This window comes from Osmerus mordax, chromosome 21 (genome assembly GCF_038355195.1).
Source record: "Osmerus mordax isolate fOsmMor3 chromosome 21, fOsmMor3.pri, whole genome shotgun sequence".
Lineage (NCBI taxonomy): Eukaryota > Metazoa > Chordata > Actinopteri > Osmeriformes > Osmeridae > Osmerus > Osmerus mordax.
The window spans coordinates 903,465-926,458 of NC_090070.1; the positions used below are offsets into that span (position 1 = coordinate 903,465).

The 22,994-nt window shown below is 41.3% G+C and overlaps 1 protein-coding gene across 2 annotated transcripts in view; it reads right to left on the bottom strand.

Annotated features, from left to right (window-relative positions):
* Window positions 1-1,850: 1,850 nt before the first annotated feature.
* Window positions 1,851-22,994, bottom strand: part of LOC136965156 (zinc finger protein 436-like) — a 62,205-nt gene continuing 41,061 nt past the window's right edge. Inside the window, exon 7 of one of the 2 annotated variants that reach the window (XM_067259194.1) lies at window positions 1,851-4,584. In XM_067259194.1, coding sequence (XP_067115295.1) covers window positions 3,194-4,584 — 1,391 coding nt within the window. In that variant the 3' untranslated portion in view covers window positions 1,851-3,193. The remainder of the gene's footprint in view (window positions 4,585-22,994) is intronic. The other variant, XM_067259193.1, reaches the window with a different exon arrangement.

A 22,994-nucleotide genomic window follows, 5' to 3' on the forward strand; every position in this document is an offset into this window, starting at 1 on the left:
AAACGAACGATTCGTTCATTTCCCGACTCGGTCTTTCTACGAGTCTTTGGATAATTTTTCACGTGACCTGCATAGGCTCTGTACTGGAGGAAACAAACGATTCGTTCATTTCCCGACTCGGTCTTTCTACGAGTCTTTGGATCCTTTTTTCACGTGACCTGCATTGTATTTTTTAGTAGAGGAAACAGTTTCCTCATTCCCTAAGTGAGACGTGAATGATATTCGCTCAAGTCACCATACTGACTGGTTTTGTTATTTTCACTTTACATTTACACTTACAGTTTAGTGCAGTGTAATTGTTTGCCGTGATAATTAAATGCTAGTGTGATAATAAATGACCAAATCATACAAACTGTCATGATACATTATTTTAATGTAATGCAGGAATTTCTTTTAAAATAGTATCTGCTGGTATATGATACGTGTTTGCAGTGGACGGATAGCCCCCATGGATCATACAATCCACCACGGCAAAAGCAATGCACACGGCCATGTGACTTCTTCCAGAAAGAACGTTCCCTTTAAGTCTTGTACTATGACAGCTCCCTCATCCACCGCTTCATCAAAATGAAACGACACGCCATGATTGACGTGAACGATAGGCTACGTAGGTCGAGGTCCTTTTTTAGACCTTTACTTCGTTGATTAAAAAACAGACACCCTCTAAACACATGTAAATTAAATTTTTTGACATTGTTTTAGATAAATAGCCTACTATTAATCAATACATTACCCAGTAGCCTAACTTTTAAACATGGTTGTGTCGGGAAAATGGAGGATATAGATGTAGCCTATGGATTTACGTTTGATTTGCAATTGTAGACTACTGTTAACAACTATATAGCTATGATAATTATACTCGGATAATTTAGATTGAGATAGGCCTATCCCTGATGCCTAAACATTTGAAATCACAAACTAGGCTAGCCATATGCTACGTTTAACGTGGCGTGTATCAAATCATTGTTCATCATCGTTTAATACATTAGGCTAAATGTTGTAGCCTATGTAGGCTATTTAAGTTGATTTTCTATCAATGTTGAACATATTGAACTGATGAGAATAAGAAAATGAGACTATCCGTGGTAAATCATCATTTTCCCATGGTAAATCATCGTTTTCCCGTTGGGTCAGTGTTACAGGAAGGTCTGGTTAAGCACCAAGTCACGCTAAGCCTGACAGTTAACTTGCCCCGGACCAGACTAGTTTCGCAGCCTAAGTTGCCCTAGTAACCGAGTTTGAACTACGTTGAGCTAGCTTTATGGAACCGAATGAACTAGAAATGAGTCCGACTAACTGACATAAGTCTGGCTTATTCGGTAAACTCGCTTTATGGAACAGGCCTCAGGTGATTATGAAGACAACAGTATCAACATGAATCAATTCTGTATGAATAAAGTTCATAGTTCTAAGTCTAACAGTATTTCGGTGATCCAAGTCAATAGACAGATTCAACATATTCAGGGGTCAGTGTCATCTGAAATATATTCAGTACAGTCTGAAAACCAAAAACAAGTGATCACTTGGTGAGACAAAGTAACCCTCTGCATCAGAACCACCAGGTCTGGTGTCCCTGGAAATGGTAAAGATCCTGTAAAGTGGAATTGAAAACAAGTTTTAAGTTCACCACACCACAGAAGAATGTGTTATTAACTACCCATCCAAATAAAAAAAAAAAAAAACAGACAAGTATGTTAAATTAGGCTTTGAAATCATGACAAAATCAGCTATTTTCTCTGCTTGAGACTGGGGGGGCGTGTCGCCTGAAGGAGCTTAAGCTCCGCCCCTCGCTGCCTACCTACGACCCAGATAATGGACGCTACGTCAAGCCGAACAAAACAGTATAGAATTTGAATTTATTTGTTCAATGAGTGAAACATACAGATGCATATAAATGAAATGTTCCCCTGAGCTGTAACACAGGAGTATAAATGGACACCAGAGACAGCAGACAGTGAGCTCTCCAACTACTTCTAGCACATTAGCTACCATTTCACCAAAATACCATCATTCTACACTGAGTAGCCTAATATCAAGTTAGCAGTTTGCACTAACTCATAGCAGAGATGCCTCTGGAAAAGTTATCTAGTATAATTATAACAAGCACACAGAACTGAGTGATGAACTGCTGGCGGCGGTGGATGGTCCAGGTGCGACCGGAGGAGGAACGGCCAGGAGGGCGATGCTCGGTACGGCTCGGCGCTGCAAGAGAAGCCGTGTGTCCGCGAACCCCGTCTGTCTCTGGTCCATGTTAAAATTATCCGCCGTGAAATGGTCACTGCAGAGGCGGCTGTTGGAGTTTATCTGAAGCTCTCCATAAGCGTGGCTCTTTACAAAATCAATCCACCTATTTTTCCTTTCCTCATCAATAGTGAAACTAAATACATTTACATTTAGTCATTTAGCAGACGCTCTTATCCAGAGCGACTTACAGTAAGTACAGGGACATTCTCCCCCGAGGCATGTAGGGTGAAGTGCCTTGCCCAAGGACACAACTTCATTTGGCACGGCCGGGAATCGAACTGGCAACCTAAATAGCGTTGCAGCGCAGCAGAAGTTCTTGCATCCAGGGAAGATGCAGTTGCGGGTGGTGGCCACTGGTGGGAGACATCCTGAAGCTATCTAGCTAGCTGATGTAGGCTACAATAACAGTACAGCAGGAGGAGACACTCAATGATCTGACGTAGATGGGTCAAAATGTTGTAGATAGGTAATTTTTTGGCTCCGCCCATTAAAACCTGATCTGAAAACGGAAGAGAAACTGTTCTACGGTCTAACTCCACATTTCAGTGCGACAAAGTTTACGCACACGTATATAATGTACTGAGAAGCAAATCATGGAATTTGCTGTACAGGATCTTTAATACATTTTCAGGGTGTGTTTAGAACAACACACATGTCCCTCAAGAGCTCCTATAATAACATTACCAGCCAATTTTAACAAAACAAATCCATGTAGGTTAAAATGTGAAAGTGTCAGTCATAGATTTAACAACATTATACGCAGTATGAAACAGCTTCCCTCCATCACTACAGGGGTAAAGTATCTTTCCTGTGTCCTGTCATGTTGGACTTTAGATCTGGTGTTACTACATGTGGTGTCCCTATAGGTGTAGGCCAGTAGTTCTTCCAGCTGTGGGTCATACAGAAGTTCTCTCAAGTGGTGATTGCTGGGACAGCTTTGCCCCAGACATCACTGCTTTGAAGTTTCTCTATTGTGGATACACAGGTGAATGTTTAATTGGCTATTTGTTTCACATAAATAGTCACAGTGTGGGCAGCTATAGGGTTTCACTCTTGTGTGGGTCTTGCAGTGAGCTCTGAAATTGCCAGCCTGGCTAAAGGATCGATCACAGAGGTCACACCTATAGGGCTTCTCTCCAGTGTGAGTCCTCATGTGTTGTTCCAGAGAACCACTTTGAGAAAAGAGTTTGCTACATTCCTGACATTTATATGGTTTCTCTCCTGTATGTGTCCTCATGTGTCCAACCAAATGAGACTTCACGTTAAATCTTTTGCTACATTCCTGACATTGAAAAGGTTTCTCTCCTGTGTGTATCCTTATGTGTTTTTCCAGAGAACTACTATGAGCAAATTGTTTGCTACATTCCTGACATTGATATGGTTTCTCTCCAGTGTGTATCCTCATGTGTTGTTCCAGAGAACCACTTTGAGAAAAGAGTTTGCTACATTCCTGACATTTATATGGTTTCTCTCCTGTGTGTGTCCTCATGTGTCCAACCAAATGAGACTTCATGCTAAATCTTTTGCTACATTCCTGACATTGAAAGGGTTTCTCTCCTGTGTGTATCCTCATGTGTTTTTCCAGAGAACCACTTTGAGAAAAGAGTTTGCCACATTCCTGACATTTATATGGTTTATCTCCTGTGTGTATCCTCATGTGTTCAACCAGATTACCCTTCTGAGCAAACCGTTTGTTACATCTTTGACATTCATACGGTTTCTCTCCTGTGTGTGTCCTCATATGAATAACCAGATTACTCTTCTGAGAAAACCGTTTGTTACATTCCTGACATTGATAAGATTTCTCTCCGGTGTGTGTCCTCATATGAGAAACCAAATTACTTTTCTGACTACAAATTTTGTTACATTGTTGACACTGATGTATTGTTTTTCCTGTGTGACGTCTCTGTGGCATGTTTTCCCTTGGCAGAGCCTCATTGTTTCGTGTTGTGTTCCGAAAAAGCAGCTCTCCTCCATGTTCCTCCTCCTCCAAACTCTGAGCTGTAGGACAGTCTGGAGCTACAACAGAGAGGGGCTGAGAGTCACTGCCTGGTTCTGGTGCTGCATAGTCTTGTCCATCAGACTCTGCTTTGATTTGTTCCTCAGTTGTGTTGCTAGGTAAAGAGTCTCCTTCTCTGTTCTCCACTTCAACAGTCTGGTCAAGATGTGAACATTCAGAAAAGCCTTCTTGATCAGAGTCATGTTTCACACTGGTAGAAGTGAACATGGAGTCTGTAGTTTCAGACTGCAGTCCTTGGAGCTGCTCTTCCTCCTGACTGGTCCACAGCTCCTGTTCCTCTTTAATCTGTGGGGGCTCCGGGAGAGAGAGCTGCTGCACATCTGGGGGGAAGTAGAGGCAAGACAACAGTTAGATGTGGCCTGCGTCATCATTCTGCAACCAAGATTGACAGCTAAAGAGACCAATTAAAACTAGAGAGGGTACAATTTCTGGGGAAATTGTGGGGTGTGTTTTTTTGTACGCCCTTTGACTGGTTACCAGGGCTAGGTCTGAATCTAGGAGCAAAACGGAGCACAGTAGCCAGCTGTAGGTATATGCAGGTAGGAAAATGGTGTCACGTATGTACTGAACCAGACTATTTTACTTACTATAATATAATCCTAAACCGTGCAACGATACAGCGACGCATCACACAAGCTTGAGTTCAAATACATTATTTAATGTGACATTACGTACTGTACATTCAAGTAGGGGTGGGCGGTATACCGGTATGAACGCAAATACCGATATTGCGTTGTGCCATGATATGGATTTTGCCATAGCATGGATATCACAATATATTCATAAATGTATTAAGTAAAGTGTTTCTATTTGGTATAAAATATAAGTGATGTGATCGTTCAAATTTGGTAACTTAAAAAAAAAACACATGCAGCATGGACACTGCACGCATTGTGCCAGACAATGAAAGTCAACAAACAAGCTAGCGCAACTCCAGAGGAAGCAAACATTTATTGGAGTAAACTGCTTCTGTTGGCAAGTGTAAGCAAGAGTTAATGACGTCTGAAAATAACGCCAGTGGGGTTGATTTGCCAGACGAAGAATAATTGGTAAAAAAAATATTTAACAGTTTTCTTGCGATACTAAAAACGTAGGCTACTGTTGAACGCGTAAACTACTGAGAAGTCGCTCTTCCGTGGTAATTGGGTGTGCTCAAGCCTTCGGCGAGAGCACAACCTTTGTTCTCTCACATATATATTATTATTATTATTATTCTTTTTGCCCCCCTAAAACTCAGCCAATATTTGGCCTACATAGACAACGTAGGTGTCAAAAGTTTCGTCTTGGTAGCGATTGAGTTGCTTCTATTGGAATTTACGTTCCGTTGCATGGTTTAGGCTTAAGTTAAGTTTTTGTGGCGAAAAGTGAAGCTAACGGTGGCTAATTTGCTAGCCACAGTCACTGACGTTACTAACGTCACTGCGTCACTAACGTCACGAAAACACGCGTGACTACCTTTGGCAGAACATTCGTTTCGCATCTGTTAACTTGGGGGATAGCTAGGCTAACTATAGCTTTACTGCAAGGCAGCTGCAGAAACGCCACAAGAAAAGAGGCCAGGGTGATAACTATTTACTCATTTTACTTTGTGATATGACACACAATTGTGATGTGTAATGTACAATATAAGCTGATATTATTAAGGAAGTACATCTACTTTCGGAAACAGTAGTCTACTATTTCACTGAAGTATTAGCATCATGACATTAGCCTGTGTTGCCCGGGCAACACATACTACAGTGGTCTATGATGTATCTGTTTTCAATCGTTAAAATAAACATTCCTCACATATACATTTTCGTTGTAGGATTTATTATGACATTAGATTACAAGTAAACGATTTGTGGGTGAAATTATCATTACCTGTGGTTTCAATCCAGTGTATCACTGCAACGCTGTAGCCTACGCGAGACACTACAAAAACATCTACACAGCTGTAGGAAGTCAAACGGCGACAGAACATGTTCGGCACTCCCCTTACTTAAATCAAAAGTCTATCTAACTACTAACCTTAACTTCATTGCCACAGCCTAAACTTTGTCAATCTGTTCATGAAAATAATTAATTTCAGCCTAAACCGTACAACGGAACGTTAAATCCAATTCAACCAACGCAATCGCTACCAAGACGAACACAGCAGTAGTCTAGTACTGTACCGTAGTAGTACAATTTACCGGGGCAGCTTCTCCACACAGGGCTATATCGCATTTTGCGTTGTTAATGACAATGATCGCTACCAGTGAGTTTTTATGAATGAGCGATTTTCCACTAAATAAATGTCAAGCTTATTTACGTTTTGGGGGGTTTTGGTACTGTTTGAATCGCGATTCTATCTTCTGCCGGTAACGTCGTAGAATAATCTTCAAAGGGGGTTCTTTATTAATGAATGAATGCAATATGAGTAGGCTAAATGCCTGAAAATATCATGAGAAGGGAAAAACTTAAAAGGACGTTTAAGTCATAGACATTAGGTCCATTTTTACACCGGTCTGCCAAATGTATTCGTTTTGATTCAGCCTGTCAGCTGCCTCTTGCAGGGGAAATGAGAAGACATCATATTTCATTCTACACTTCACTCGTATTTTCAGTTGTAAATGAGCAGCAAAAAAAAGATGCTTTTAAATCTATGTAATCTTTATAAATAATAAGTAGGCCCGATGCATTTTTATATAAAATATACAGACCCCTGTGCAACGGACGCAAGCAAGCACACCCTACAATTTCCCCAGAAATTGTATACTCTCTAGTTAATAATTGCAACATTTGGAAAATTCATCTCATGCGACACACCGGAGTTACCCAATCCAAATCTGTCCGAGTGCGGTAAATTAGCCGCTGTGGTGCGGATTGCGTTGTCATGACATTTAAAGGATAACTAATATACAGTGGCGGCGGGGAAACCCCCGCAGCCCCCGCGGGGTGGGGGGGCCCCCACGCCCTAAGGGCTCCGCCCTGCATAGCAAAAAACAGACTAGGCGTATATATATATCAAAACATCAAAAATCTCCATTTTGACAGAAAACAATTTTCGATCTTTTGGCTTATAGCCAACAATGAGCGGCCGCGACATCCAACGGGTTTCCGCAGGATGCCACACAAATAGGCTGCTGTTGTGCTTTTGTTATTTTTAAACTTTTTTATTTCTCTCTCACATTGGTGAATATAATATAGATAGGATGAAGATACATTTTGAGTGGATTTAGGGGGGGGCCTCTGCAAAGTCCCGGGTGTACTGCTAATATATCGTGATATATACAGTCAGGTCCATAAATATTTGGACATTGACACAATTTTCATCATTTTGGCTCTGTATACCACCACAATTGATTTGAAATGAAACAATCAAGATGTGCTTTAAGTGCAGACTTTCAGCTTTAATTTCAGGGTATTTACATCCAAATCAGGTGAACGGTGTAGGAATTACAACACATTTTATATGTGCCCCCACCCCTTTTTAAGGGACCAAAAATAATTGGACAAACTAACATAATCATAAATCTAATTGTCACTTTTAATACTTGGTTGCAAATCCTTTGCAGTCAATGACAGCCTGAAGTCTGGAACCCATAGACATCACCAGACGCTGGGTTTCGTCCCTGGTGATGCTCTGCCAGGCCTCTACTGCAACTGTCTTCAGTTCCTGCTTGTTCTTGGGGCATTTTCCCTTCAGTTTTGTCTTTAGCAAGTGAAATGCATGCTCAATTGGATTTAGGTCAGGTGATTGACTTGGCCATTGCATAACATTCCACTTCTTTGCCTTAAAAAACTCTTTGGTTGCTTTCGCAGTATGCTTCGGGTCATTGTCCATCTGCACTGTGAAGCGCCGTCCTATGAGTTCTGAAGCATTTGGCTGAATCTGAGCAGATAATATTGCCCGAAACACTTCAGAATTCATCCTACTGCTTTTGTCAGCAGTCACATCATCGATAAATACAAGGGAACCAGTTCCATTGGCAGCCATACATGCCCACGCCATAACACTACCTCCACCATGCTGCACTGATGAGGTGGTATGCTTTGGATCATGAGCAGTTCCTTCCCTTCTCCATACTCTTCTCTTCCCATCATTCTGGTACAAGTTGATCTTGTCATCTGTCCATAGGATGTTGTTCCAGAACTGTACAGGCTCTTTTAGATGTTTTTTGGCAAACTCTAATCTGGTCTTCCTGTTTTTGAGACTCACCAATGGTTTACATCTTGTGGTGACACAGATACGCCTACCTCCTGGAGAGTGTTCTTGATCTGGCCAACTGTTGTGAAGGGGTTTTTCTTCACCAGGGAAAGAATTCTTCTGTCATCCACCACAGTTGTTTTCCGTGGTCTTCCGGGTCTTTTGGTGTTGCTGAGCTCACCAGTGCGTTCTTTCTTTTTAAGAATGTACCAAACAGTTGATTTGGCCACACCTAATGTTTTTGCTATCTCTCTGATAGGTTTGTTTTGATTTTTCAGCCTAACGATGGCTTGCTTCACTGAAGGTGACAGCTCTTTGGACTTCATATTGAGAGTTGACAGCAACAGATTCCAAACACAAATATCATACTTGAAACTAGAGAGGGTACAATTTCTGGGGAAATTGTAGGGTGTGCTTGCTTGCGTCGGTTGCACAGGGGTCCGTTTTTGAATGACATTTTTTTTTGCTGCTCATTTACAACTGAAAATACGAGTGAAGTGTAGAATGAAATAGATTTCTTCTCATTTCCCCTGCAAGAGGCAGCCTCATCGTTGAATCAAAACGAATACATTTGGCAGACCTAATCTCTATGACTTATACGTCATTTTAAGTTTTTCCCTTCTCATGATATTTTCAGGCATTTAGCCTACTCATTGCATTCATTCATTAATAAAGAACCCCCTTTGAAGATTATTCTACGACGTTACCCGGCAGTAGAAGATGGAATCGCGATTCAAACAGTACCATCTGCTAACTGAAAATATGCCCCCCAAAACGTAAATAAGCTTGACATTTATTTAGTGGAAAATCGCTCATTCATAAAAAGCTCACTGGTAGCAATCATTGTCAGTAACAACGCAAAATGCGATATAGCCCTGTGTGGAGAAGCTGCCCCGGTAAATTGTACTACTACGGTACAGTACTAGACTACTGCTGTGTTCGTCTTGGTAGCGATTGCGTTGGTTGAATTGGATTTAACGTTCCGTTGTACGGTTTAAGCTGAAATTAATTATTTTCATGAACAGATTGACAACGTTTAGGCTGTGGCAATGAAGTTCAGGTTAGTAGTTAGACTTTTGATTTAAGTAAGGGGAGTGCCGAACATGTTCTGTCGCCGTTTGACTTCCTAAACAGTTGTGTAGTGTAGATGTTTTTGTAGTGTGTCTCGCGTAAGCTACAGCGTTGCAGTGAGCTAGACTGGTTTGAAACCACAGGTAATGGTAATTTCACCAACAAATCGTTTACTAATGTCAGAATAAATCCTACAACGAAAATGTATATGTGAGGAATGTTTATTTTAACGATTGAAAACAGATAACGCTACATTATAGACCACTGTAGTATGTGTTGCCCGGGCAACACAGGTTAATGTCATGATGCTAATACTTCAGTGAAATAGTAGACTACTGTTTCCGAAAGTAGATGTACTTCCTTAATAATATCAGCTTATATTGTACATTACACATCACAATTGTGTGTCATATCACAAAGTAAAATGAGTGAATAGTTATCACCCTGGCCTCTTTTCTTGTGGCATTTCTGCAGCTGCCTTGCAGTAAAGCTATAGTTAGCCTAGCTATCCCCCAAGTTAACAGATCCGAAACGAATGTTCTGCCAAAGGTAGTCACGCGTGTTTTCGTGACGTTAGTGACGCAGTGACGTTAGTAACGTCAGTGACTGTGGCTAGCAAATTAGCCACCGTTAGCTTCACTTTTCGCCACAAAAACTTAACTTAAGCCTAAACCATGCAACGGAACGTAAATTCCAATAGAAGCAACTCAATCGCTACCAAGACGAAACTTTCGACACCTACGTTGTCTATGTAGGCCAAATATTGACTGAGTTTTAGGGGGGCAAAAATAAAAAAATAATAATATATATGTGAGAGAACAAAGGTTGTGCCCTTGCCGAAGGCAAAGCACACCCAATGAACTCTAGACCTTTTATCTGCTCCTTGTCAATGAAATAACGAACTCCCATGAGGGAATAACATACACCTGGCCATGGAACAGCTGAGCAGCCAATTGTCCAATTACTTTTGGTCCCTTAAAAAGGGGGGGGCCACATATCAAATGTGTTGTAATTCCTACACCGTTCACCTGATTCGGATGTAAATACCCTGAAATTAAAGCTGAAAGTCTGCACTTAAAGCACATCTTGATTGTTCCATTTCAAATCCATTGTGGTGGTATACAGAGCCAAAATGATGAAAATTGTGTCAATGTCCAAATATTTATGGACCTAACTGTAAGTACTCAGAACATAGATTACATCTATGATAAGCTAAAATATAGTAAACCTCCTAAATATACAGATGATATACAATATTCAATACAGTATAGTAAACCTCTAATAAACATAATAACCTATACTAACCTTATAAACCTATACTAACCTTAGACAAGTGAAGTACAATAGTGCAATATTGCTGATAGTGCAACCAGTAGCTGAATTGACAGTGTGTAGCTAGCTGTGTCCCTAGCTAGCTATGTCCTCCCTGTTAGTATACTAGTACGATACTAGCTGTGTCCCTAGCTAGCTATCTGACTGATATCCACCAGATTAGCAGACCTCATAACCTCTTTGAGACAAGCGGGGGGGTCAGATGGCTGAGCGGTTAGGGAGTCGGGCTATTAATCAGAAGGTTGTTGGTTCGATTCTTGGCTGTCCAAAATGACGTTGTGTCCCCGAGGCACTTGCCTCGGGGAGAATGTCCCTGTACTCAGTGTGCGAATTTTGGGGGAGTCTGACCCCCCCGATTAAGGCTCGGACCCCCCTAAAAGAGGTAAAAATCACATTTCGTTCTTACCTGTAATCGTAAATATTACAATATATTTACCATATTCATTCAGTAACAGGTTGGCGATACACAGAAATGTTGACTTTATGGCAGGAAATATCACACACAGTATTATACTGACTGCCATCTAGTCAAAATTCACTCAATAAACACAGCACGAGTGACAAGTGCCCAATACAACTCAAGAAACAGCACGAGTGACCAGGCAGTGTACACTGCTGGTTCAATCACCTCAGTGTAGCTACGTAGCGGTACGTTCCGCGTCGTGAGAAAGTTCAAGAAAGGCAAGTTATCTAATAGCCCCCAAAAATCTGTCACAAATGTATTTGTAATGGCAATTAGCTGTATAATATTCACAAGAATGTTAATGATAGAAACATGGTTAAACACCCACCAACTTAAAAGATAGCTATCGCTAGCTCTGTATCAAGCAAGATAGCTTAATTTATCTGTCTCATTGGTTGTCAGAATCTGGAGAGATTTCAAACTACCGTATTTTGTGATGAACAGTCAGATATGTTCCTCTGGTAGTTTTGTAAAGATCAACTTTTTTATTTCAGAAAGAAATGACTACAATAGTGTTTGTAGTTTTAGTAGTGTGTGTGTGTGCCATTGCCGTTTACTTGGTTGGGGCGGCGGCAGGGGTGAACGTTGTTCCGGAGGCGGGGGGGGGGGGGGGCACTGAGTTGACCACCCCGATTGTCATTGTATAATTCGCACACTGCCTGTACTTACTGTAAGTCGCTCTGGATAAGAGCGTCTGATAAATGACTAAATGTAAATGTAAGCGAACGAACGTCCAGTACAGTAGAGCTAAAAGCAAAATTAAAAAGAAAAGATCTACAATGTTCAATCCCAAAGTTAGGCAAGAAATTAATGGTGAATTTGTTACGATATAATTACATGACTGATATATTAAAGTGTTAATCTATCAGTCTTTAAGGTTATAATTAAACTTCTAACTAGTAGACCTCCTTCGCATATGCTGCAGTAAATTGTCTATGAACCAAAAGTTTAATAAACCAAAATACATTCATTTATCCAAAGTAAAGTGTGCATACAGAAAGTAGCGATCATAAGTGTACAAACAGTATTTCAGTTGTCTGAGTCAAGGAATTGTCTGTATTTACTAGTCACATCCACATCTTAGCACCCAGGCTAATTTCAATAATAATAGTACAGTGGCATTCAAAAGTTTGGGAACCCTTCATCAAAATGCCTGTTACTGTGAATAGGTAAGAGAGTAAAAGATGACCTGATTTCCAAAAGGTATATTTTAACCCATGTCACTTTTTTTCTTCCTATCTTTTACAGTAAACATTTTTTTAAAGAATAAGGGAAAAGGTCATGAAGCTAAAGTTTGTGCACCCTGCATGTTCAGGACTTAGTAACACCCCTATATTCAGTAAAAAGGGTAAACAAGAGACTTCTCCACAGCAAACACAGGTTCCAATCACAGTTCAGATGAGTGTACATGATGCTTGTGGCCTGCAGACACTAATTGAAAGCAGTGGTTTCACTGTTAATATAATAGTGAAACCATAGGAGATCTGGCATCAGTCCTGGCTAGGGAAATTGATAAAAAAAATGGAATGAACCAACTTAGTTGAATCTATGAATAATGACAAACGTCACTCATGAGCTTCTCAGAAGGCAGATAAATGTTAAGACGTGTTAACCCTAACCTTAAACAAGTCATGAGATCAGAACTACTAGTTGTACAATGTGCTGTAAACAATAGTGGTAGTGAAATTGATTGTTAAGTCTTACCATCTTTGGTTCAGGGTTGGGTGAAGTGTTCCCTATTTGGACAACCATCCCATAGACCCCATGCTGAGATCTCTATCTACATACTTTAGTTGGGTGTGCTCAAGCCTTCGGCTTATATTTATTATTATTATTTATTATTTTCCCACCCCTAAGGATCCCTCAATATTTGGACTACATAGACAACGTCGGTGTCAAAATGGTGTTCGTCTTGGTCCCGATTGCGTTGCTTGTATCGTTGTTATGATCAGTGACCTATGCACTTTTGTAAAGCTCTCTCTTGGAAGTCGCTTTGGATAAAAGCCTCTGCTAAATGCATAAATGTAAATGTAAGCACTGACGGTAACGGTAGACCTACAGTCAGGTCCATAAATATTTAGACATTGACACAATTTTCATCATTTTGGCTCTGTATACCACCACAATGGATTTGAAATGAAACAATCAAGATGTGCTTTAAGTGCAGACTTTCAGCTTTCATTTCATGGTATTTACATCCAAATCAGGTGAACGGTGTAGGAATTACAACACATTTGATATGTGGCCCCCCCCTTTTTAAGGGACCAAAAGTAATTGGACAATTGGCTGCTCAGCTGTTCCATGGCCAGGTGTATGTTATTCCCTCATAAAGGGAGTTCGTTATTTCATTGACAAGGAGCAGATAAAAGGTCTAGAGTTCATTTCAAGTATGGTATTTGTGTTTGGAATCTGTTGCTGTCAACTCTCAATATGAAGTCCAAAGAGCTGTCACCATCAGTGAAGTGTAGCAGAGCCAACAGACAAACCACGTACCATCACACCTTTCCCCTACCCCCAACAAGGAGAAAGGGGGTTTCCCCCCTTGTCCTTATCTCCAGAGCAGGAGCTTCAAAGCTTCTGGCCCAGCATGGGGTCAGAAGGTAGACCAAAATGGCCTTACAGTATGGAGACAAAGGATTTTAAGGAAGAACTAACTTTTCTGGATTTACAAACATATTCTCAAGGACTACATGGCTCATGGACACTATTTCAATGACAGTAGTTGATGTGTTATAATGTATGCTTTCCCTTTAATGCTGTGTTGATATAATTTGATGTTTTAATGTAACCTCCTTTCCTGTTATGATAAATGAGTCAATCTTGATATCAAAATGATTCGAATCTACAAACTAAACCATTTATTAATGTTGTATTGTTATATTTTGAAGTATAAGCAATACATGGACATTTGAAATAGCTGAACTCTGAAAAGTTATCAACCACTTCACACCCATACGTCAATCTCAGGATGGACGCCCAGTTGGGAGTAACTGACCAATCAAAGAGTTCACCTCCAAAAGGATACCCCCTTTCGCAAGGATTATAAAACCTCGATGCACAAGCAATCCTGGCTTTTTCGCAAGGATTCACCGGAAGTGTTCGCAACACATCTGACCTATCCTTCTCAATCAGCAACTCACTGGACCACTAGGAACTTGAACGAAAGATTCCTTTGCTCTAACGGTTTGACAACGACGAACGGAACTTTGACTCTTCTTCTTCAAACTGACAACAGTGACTGCGATATTGCTACATTTCTTACTTGTGAACATTAGCATATTGTGATTTAATTTGTTACGTTTGATTTTAGTTTGCAAATGATTTAACCTAACTTTCGTTAGGATTAGTTAACATACTCTCCCATTGTTCTCCAGAAGCCTCTCTCTATCTCTCTCCCTTCCCCCTCCCCACGCGCTCTCAACCTACCATCTTGTACCAACCCTCATCATAGTTTAGGACCTACTGTATACAGTTCAACTCAACTCACTTTCAACTAACCTATAACTTCTCTGGTATTTGTTCATTATAATTACATTTCCTTAAATAAATCATTGTTTATAATACTCGCGTTATCCCTCACGTTATCTGATCTGCTCTACTTTCATAGAATTCACTACTTAAGATTAGAATGACTATTACGAAGGCTATTATTCAATATTATTCAATAAGGTTTCCTCTGTCCCTTTAACAATAAGAGGTGGTGCCCCTAAGAACTACATACTTTATTATAAATTAAGTATTGCTAATCTTAAACGAGAAAACCCCGCTACAGAAGCAAGCCATCGTTAGGCTGTAAAATCAAAACAAACCTATCAGAGAGATAGCAAAAACATTAGGTGTGGCCAAATCAACTGTTTGGTACATTCTTAAAAAGAAAGAACGCACTGGTGAGCTCAGCAACACCAAAAGACCCGGAAGACCACGGAAAACAACTGTGGTGGATGACAGAAGAATTCTTACCCTGGTGAAGAAAAACCCCTTCACAACAGTTGGCCAGATCAAGAACACTCTCCAGGAGGTAGGCGTATCTGTGTCAAAGTCAACAATTAAGAGAAGACTTACCAGAGTAAATACAGAGGGTTCACCACAAGATGTAAACCATTGGTGAGTCTCAAAAACAGGAAGACCAGATTAGAGTTTGCCAAAAAACATCTAAAAGAGCCTGTACAGTTCTGGAACAACATCCTATGGACAGATGACAAGATCAACTGGTACCAGAATGATGGGAAGAGAAGAGTATGGAGAAGGGAAGGAACTGCTCATGATCCAAAGCATACCACCTCATCAGTGCAGCATGGTGGAGGTAGTGTTATGGCGTGGGCATGTATGGCTGCCAATGGAACTGGTTCCCTTGTATTTATCGATGATGTGACTGCTGACAAAAGCAGTAGGATGAATTCTGAAGTGTTTCGGGCAATATTATCTGCTCAGATTCAGCCAAATGCTTCATAACTCATAGGACGGCGCTTCACAGTGCAGATGGACAATGACCCGAAGCATACTGCGAAAGCAACCAAAGAGTTTTTTAAGGCAAAGAAGTGGAATGTTCTGCAATGGCCAAGTCAATCACCTGACCTAAATCCAATTGAGCATGCATTTCACTTGCTAAAGACAAAACTGAAGGGAAAATGCCCCAAGAACAAGCAGGAACTGAAGACAGTTGCAGTAGAGGCCTGGCAGAGCATCACCAGGGACGAAACCCAGCGTCTGGTGATGTCTATGGGTTCCCGACTTCAGGCTGTCATTGACTGCAAAGGATTTGCAACCAAGTATTAAAAGTGACAATTAGATTTATGATGATGTTAGTTGGTCCCTCGGGGGCTCATGTGGGGGGTGCTCCTGATCGGGGCTGTTCGGTCCCTGTACGACCGGTGCCAGAGTTTGGTCCGCATTGCTGGTAGTAAGTCGAACTTGTTCCCGGTGAGGGTTGGACTCCGCCAGGGCTGCCCTTTGTCACCGATTCTGTTCATAACTTATATGGACAGAATTTCTAGGCGCAGCCAGGGCATTGAGGGGGTCCGGTTTGGTGACCTCAGGATTGGGTCGCTGCTTTTTGCAGATGATGTGGTCCTGTTGGCTTCATCGGGCCGTGACCTTCAGCTCTCACTGGAGCAGTTCGCAACCGAACGCGAAGCGGCTGGGATGCGAATCAGCACCTCCAAATCTGAGGCCATGGTTGGCGACCGGAAAAGGGTGGAGTGCAATCTCCGGGTCGGGGAGGAGATCTTGACCCAAGCGGAGGAGTTCAAGTATCTCGGGGTCTTGTTCACGAGTGAGGGAAAAATGGAGCGCGAAATCGACAGGCGGATCGGTGCGGCGTCCGCAGTGATGCGGGCTCTGCATCGGTCCGTCGTGGTGAAGAAGGAGCTGAGTCAAAAGGCGAAGCTCTCTATTTACCAGTCCATCTACGTTCCTACCACCACCTATGGTCACGAACTGTGTTTAGTGACCGAAAGAACGAAATCGCGAATACAAGCGGCCAAAATGAGCTTTTTCCGCAGGGTGTCCGGGCTCTCCCTTAGAGATAGGGTGAGAAGCTCGGTCATCCGGGAGGGGCTCAGAGTAGAACCGCTGCTCCTCCGCGTCGAGAGGAGCCAGCTGAGGTGGCTCGGGCATCTGATCAGGATGCCTCCTGGACGCCTCCCTGGTGAGGTGTTCTGGGCACGTCCCACTGGGAAGAGGCCCCGGGGAAGACCCATGACACGCTGGAGGGACTATGTCTCTCAGCTGGCCTGGGAATGCCTCGGGGTCCCCCAGGAAGAGCTGGTGGAAGTGGCCGGGAAGAGGGAAGTCTGGCCTCCCTGCTTAGGTTGCTGCCCCCACGACCCGACCCCCGGACAAGCGGCAGATAACGAACGAACGAACGATACTTAGGCATAGAGAGTCTATGACAGCCCATAGAACTGTATGGTAAAAAGAAAATTTGGCACACTGATTGGGGACAGTCTCCTGATTATTGTCACCAAGTTTCATGTCGACCACTGAAGCACTATAGCGCCACCAAGGGGTCAAAGTTGGAGGTGTGTTTACGCCCATAACTTTTAAACCGTAAGACCAATTTTGGTATCATTGGATTCCCTAGATGTAGACGATTCGATTGGACCCTATGACGTCATTTTCGTCATGAAGGTTTTTACATCATTTTGAATTTTCTGTAAAGCCTATTTTTCGAACTCCTCCTAGGCCGTTGCTCCGAGGTTCATGAAAATCGTATTAGATCATCTTCAGACTATGCCGACAAAAAGTTATCAAAATTGTAGTAAGTCAAACCATTCAAGAATAACACGCAAATGATTTTGACAAAGAGTACGCCACAGCGGACGTGAGGCCATGACTCTGCAACGGTTTACTGTATGGAGACGAAACTTTGGAAATGTCATCACAAGCATGATTTGAGGGTAGTTACAGTTTAGGCACAGCGCCACCTACTGGTCAGGAAATACAACAAAATATTTGTTTTGCTTACCGTATTTCTTCGAATAAACGCTGCAGCATTTATTAAATAACGTTCATTTTTGGTGCGGTGTTTATTCGAGGGCGGCGTTTATTCGAGGGCGGCGTTTATTCGAGGGTGGCGTTTATTACACAACGTTCATTTTTAATGAGTAAGAGAGATTTCGTGAATTGTAGCTGCAGTGCAGCCATAGACAACTTCGTTGCTGGCATTGTGACAAATGAATCATGCAGCTAAAAACGCAGGTTTCATTTAGGCTACTACCGCTGACCTCCTTGTCTATTCTTTGTTTGTCTATGAGTGCGGCAACTCCCTTTCTCATTGGCTATCAATTAGGTGTGCGTTGGTAATACAACTGTTTCAAATACAAGTTTCTTATATACTAGTGTAATAATTGGACCAATACGCTGTTCCTATTGGTCCAGAAGACATTTTCAAAAGTGAATAAATCTGTTTGTGTATATATGTCTATGGTTTGTATACCTCCTGAAAGTTCGCAGAGGTAAATAAACGTTTTTACGGACCTTGCAACAAGCGGTTGCCTTGGAGATGTAGCAATTGACCGTAACAACGTGGCATCTGGTCGGCAACAAAGTAGCCTAAATTGCCTAAAAAACCCTAAAACAACCAAATATGGTTTTTGCACAGGTCTGCAAACGCCCCGCTATCGCTTCCCGTTTTAAAGAAGTATCTGAAGCAGACAGAAGACGAATTGATGTTGTTGATATGTTGCCTTGGATATGTAGTGACGTCACCAGTGCAAATGCAGCTGATTGCTCTGACAACATGCTCCAGATTCGACCTGTTTGATTTGTGATCTTCCCACGTATTGTTGTGGTATATAAGAAACCAAATGTTTACTCCTCGACAGGTCAGCAAACGCTTTGTTGCCTCGATTTGTTAAAATGATTTGTACGGTCTCGGGTAACAAACGTTTTAACAAATCTCGGTTTACAAAGGCGTTTGCAGACCTGTCGAGGTGTAAACATTTGCGTTCTACATAGCGTTCTACTAGCTTTCAAACAGAAAGCTGTGCAGAAAGTTATGTACATGTGTAATAAATACTGGGGTTGTATTTAACCAATTAAATAACCGTTTTTAGATTTTTTTGGTGCGGCGTTTATTCGAGGGCAGTGTTTATTACACAACGTTCATTTCTGGTGCGGCGTTTATTCGAGGACGGCGTTTATTCGAAGAAATACGGTATATCTTCTGAACAGATTTGTCATAAATCACAAGATTGGTCTCTTCTGAATCTATGTGGCATACCAAGTCGAAAGATATCACATTAGGTGCGTTCGACATGGACTGCGGCTGCATGAAACGACCGGCGAGAGTAGCCGCTTGCAGTCAGGGAGGAGTTAAAAACGGCTCTGTGAAGTCGGACATTCCAGCTTCTCGTGGTTTGCTGCGTTGACGTCAGTCACGGCCGATCAAGCGCTGTTTGCTTACTTTACTTTATTTATAATTAAACTTAGTCTTTCCGTTAGTGAAGAGGCGGACTAAAACCCTTTCTTCAACAAATTTTTTATTCAACTTAACAGTTTGGTCCTGATTTGAGCATTGGCGAAACTGAAGGTGTCAGAATAATTACAAAACACGCATCAAAGTTGTCCTGTGTGAGTCTGGTCGTCAGGAGGAAACCTATTGTTATTATTAGTTTTATTATTATTATTCTAGTACCATGGGAGTCAATGGCAGCCCCTAGAACCGTACGGTAAAAAGTTGTGAAATTTGGCACACTCATTAAGGCTTTTCTTTATTTACATTAAGTTTCATGTTTCCCATTAGACCACTCTAGCGCCACCAATGGGTCAAAGTTGGACTTGTGTTTACACACGCAAATTTTTAACCGTATGACCGAGTTTGAAAAATGAGGTACCATTGGATTCCCTGGATCAAGACGAGTTCAACACACCCTATTGCGTCAATTTCCGGTTCTATAGATTTTCCGCCATTTGGAATTTTAATAAAACACGTTTTTTCGCTACTCCTCCTTAAATTTTCCAATCTCCCCCAGAATTGGCCCACATCATTGTCAGAGCAACCCTCACTGAAGATATCAACAGATTTTTGATTTTCAAAACCGTTTGTCCGGTACAGCCAATCAAAATTGGCAACAAAGCAACCAAACAGGAAGTTGGGTTAAATCTCAGCAAATCTTTGAGATATCAACACCAAACTTGGTATGTCACGTGGAAGACACTACAACATGTTCCCATATGCAAAGGCAACTTAATATCTTAAAAAATGATTGAAATAAAGGAAATCAAATTTATCGCTAACGCTAAAATAATGCTTTACACATCCGCCGGTCCAAAACTGATTCTCTGATTCAACCAGTTCATATGAAGAGAATGTTTAGTACACAAATCTGAGAAAAATTTGACTGTAGGATGAAAAGTAGATTTATTGTGAATATTTGAAATATGCATGCTTGGCTAATTGCTAGGGCTTTTTCTAATGAAAAGTCTCCCTTTGCTCCTCAGCCCGCGCGCGCTCCACATTCTCACACACTCAGCTTTTCCCCTGACACATGAGCGAGCTTGGCGAGACGCACACACATTTCAGGACATTGTGGGCTGACGAAGCCCCCACTCAATCCTTGATTTTCAGCATAGGCCCTTGAGGACCTTGGTGTCATTGCATTTCCGATTTTGTACGCAATGGTAAAAAGTTCTCCAAATCCTGAAACATTGATAGTATAGGCCATGAGTAACTACCACACCACAAATGGCCCACCATTACCCACAGGTGGCGCTATGGCCACACCCCAATTGTCAATTTTCAAAGTGATGGCATTTCCACCCCATCAGTCTAAAATGTCGGAAACTATACATGCCTTATTTATCATGGGAAACTATACAGTGGTGACCCATACAGTCCACCATGTACCGTGAAAATGTAACTACCACACCACAAATGGCCCACCATTACCCACAGGTGGCGCTATGGCCACACCCCAATTGTCAATTTTCAAAGTGATGGCATTTCCACCCCATCAGTCTAAAATGTCGGAAACTATACATGCCTTATTTATCATGGGAAACTATACAGTGGTGACCCATACAGTCCACCATGTACCGTGAAAATGTTGAAAACGTACAAATATCTTCTTATGAACCATGAATCCAATTGACTAAAAATTTGGTTTCTTTGTCTCTGACACATGATAACTTTTGATAACAGCTGAATTGATGCGGCCGCCATTTTGATTGACTGAAAAAAACTTTTTCTCTCTACTCATTTTACAGTCCAATCTTAACCAAATTTGGCAGAGATTATCTTCAGACCAAGCCTCACAAAAGTAAGCACATGGTTTTCAGAATTTCTAAACCGTTTGCCCGGTACATACAATCGAAATGTGCAGCAAACCGCCAAACAGGAAGTTGGGTCATATCTCAGCAAATCTTTGATGTATTCATTTACATTTATTCATTTAGCAGACGCTTTTATCCAAAGCGACTTCCAAGAGAGAGCTTTACAAAAGTGCATAGGTCAATGATCATGAACAACGAGTTAGCCCCAAAAACATTGTGGGTAGCTAAAACATGACACTACCCAGCTGATACTACCCAGCTGATGGCCCTGAACCCCCAATAACATTCTTCAACAGACCATTTTATAGATACAACAGTTCTCAAAAGTCATTGGTCCATCCTACAGACATGCAGCTATACTAAATCTCTTTTGTTATTGGTTAACTCCTAAGAACAATACAGTTGAATCCTCATTTTCTTCAGACCAACTGCTTCTTCCCCCCAGGTGACAAGAACTCTTCCAGGTCACCCAGATTTCCCGTCTCTAGACTCCTAGTTAGGTGTCATAAAACTGCAAATCTCTGCCAAACTGCATCTCTACCAAATGGAGTTGAATCAACATTCATTGTATCAAGCTTTTTAGCCAACTGTAAACTTCTTTTAAAACACATTCATTGTATATATGACCAACATTTCTTTCACAAAAGAAAGCAACAATAATATAATTCAAAGCGAGTACAATAAGTTAATTCAGTTACAACTAACCAACAAGAGAATCAAGTCCCTCAATAACAGGCATTGTTTTCCTGGAGGAAACAAACATCAGGTCCAGCAAATCATTCCTAAGTACCGTTGTACTCCCGGAACAAGTGCGTCTTTAGCCTTTTCTTGAAGGTGGAGAGACAGTCAGTGTCTCTGATGGAGTTGGTGTGATGGCATTTTTTGACATAGTTACAATATCTAGCGGTAAAAAGTAAATTCCTTTGTTATAGACAAGAAACTGAGGCTCTGTGGTGTGGTTTACTCTGTAGAATGGACACTCAGATTGTCTTAAGGTATTTATGATACCTGGCTCTTAGTTAGGTCTGGGGGTTGGGGGAGATTGTTATCTCAGTTGAGCGAGCTGACCTAACCTTTTGGCAAAGGAGATTGTGTCCTGTGTCCTGTTTGTGTATCATTAACCATCTCCTCATTTAGAGAGGGAGCTGTGACATCAAAGAACTGTGGGACACTTGATGTGGAGTCAAACTGTCACTGAGTAGTGCTGGCCAATCACAGATCGCTATATTGATGGATTGACCATCAGAAGAACCATTTGTTCTAAGTTTATATAAGGCAGGGTTTTAGGGTTGTTCTTCACCACTCTCTCGAACGACCTGTGGGTTACATCTGCATGTCTTTCGCTATGACCGGTCCAGAGTACTCAGAGTACTGTTAATTCTTAATTTGTACAAACTAAATAAATTGTATTGAAACCGCCATCTTGACTATTCAGATCTACACAGTGCCACTTGAATTTCCACGACATGCCAGTGGGGAGGTGATTCCACCATTGAGGGGCCAGACAGTTAATATTCACACCAAACTTGCTGCGTGCACTTGGAAACATCTTCTGAGGATGTCTATTTTTAAATGGTTTGCAATTTTTTGGAGGAATCCGCCATTGCTGCTTGCAGCTATATTTATTATTATTGTTGTTAATATTATTATTATTATTATTAATAAAATGTTATTTTTCTGTATTTTTATCATTATATTGTACAAATACTAATCATAAACCATTGTCTCTGAAATACATGAAACAATTGTGAAAAGCCATAAAATCGTGTTTATAGGATATTAAAATGAATGACTATTTGCATATAAACCATCAAAAGAAAAGAAGAGCATAAAACCTGTTGATATCGGATATATATCAGATTCAATGGTCGCACCACATAATATTTGGTCGCACCACATGATTTTTTTAAATTCAGTAA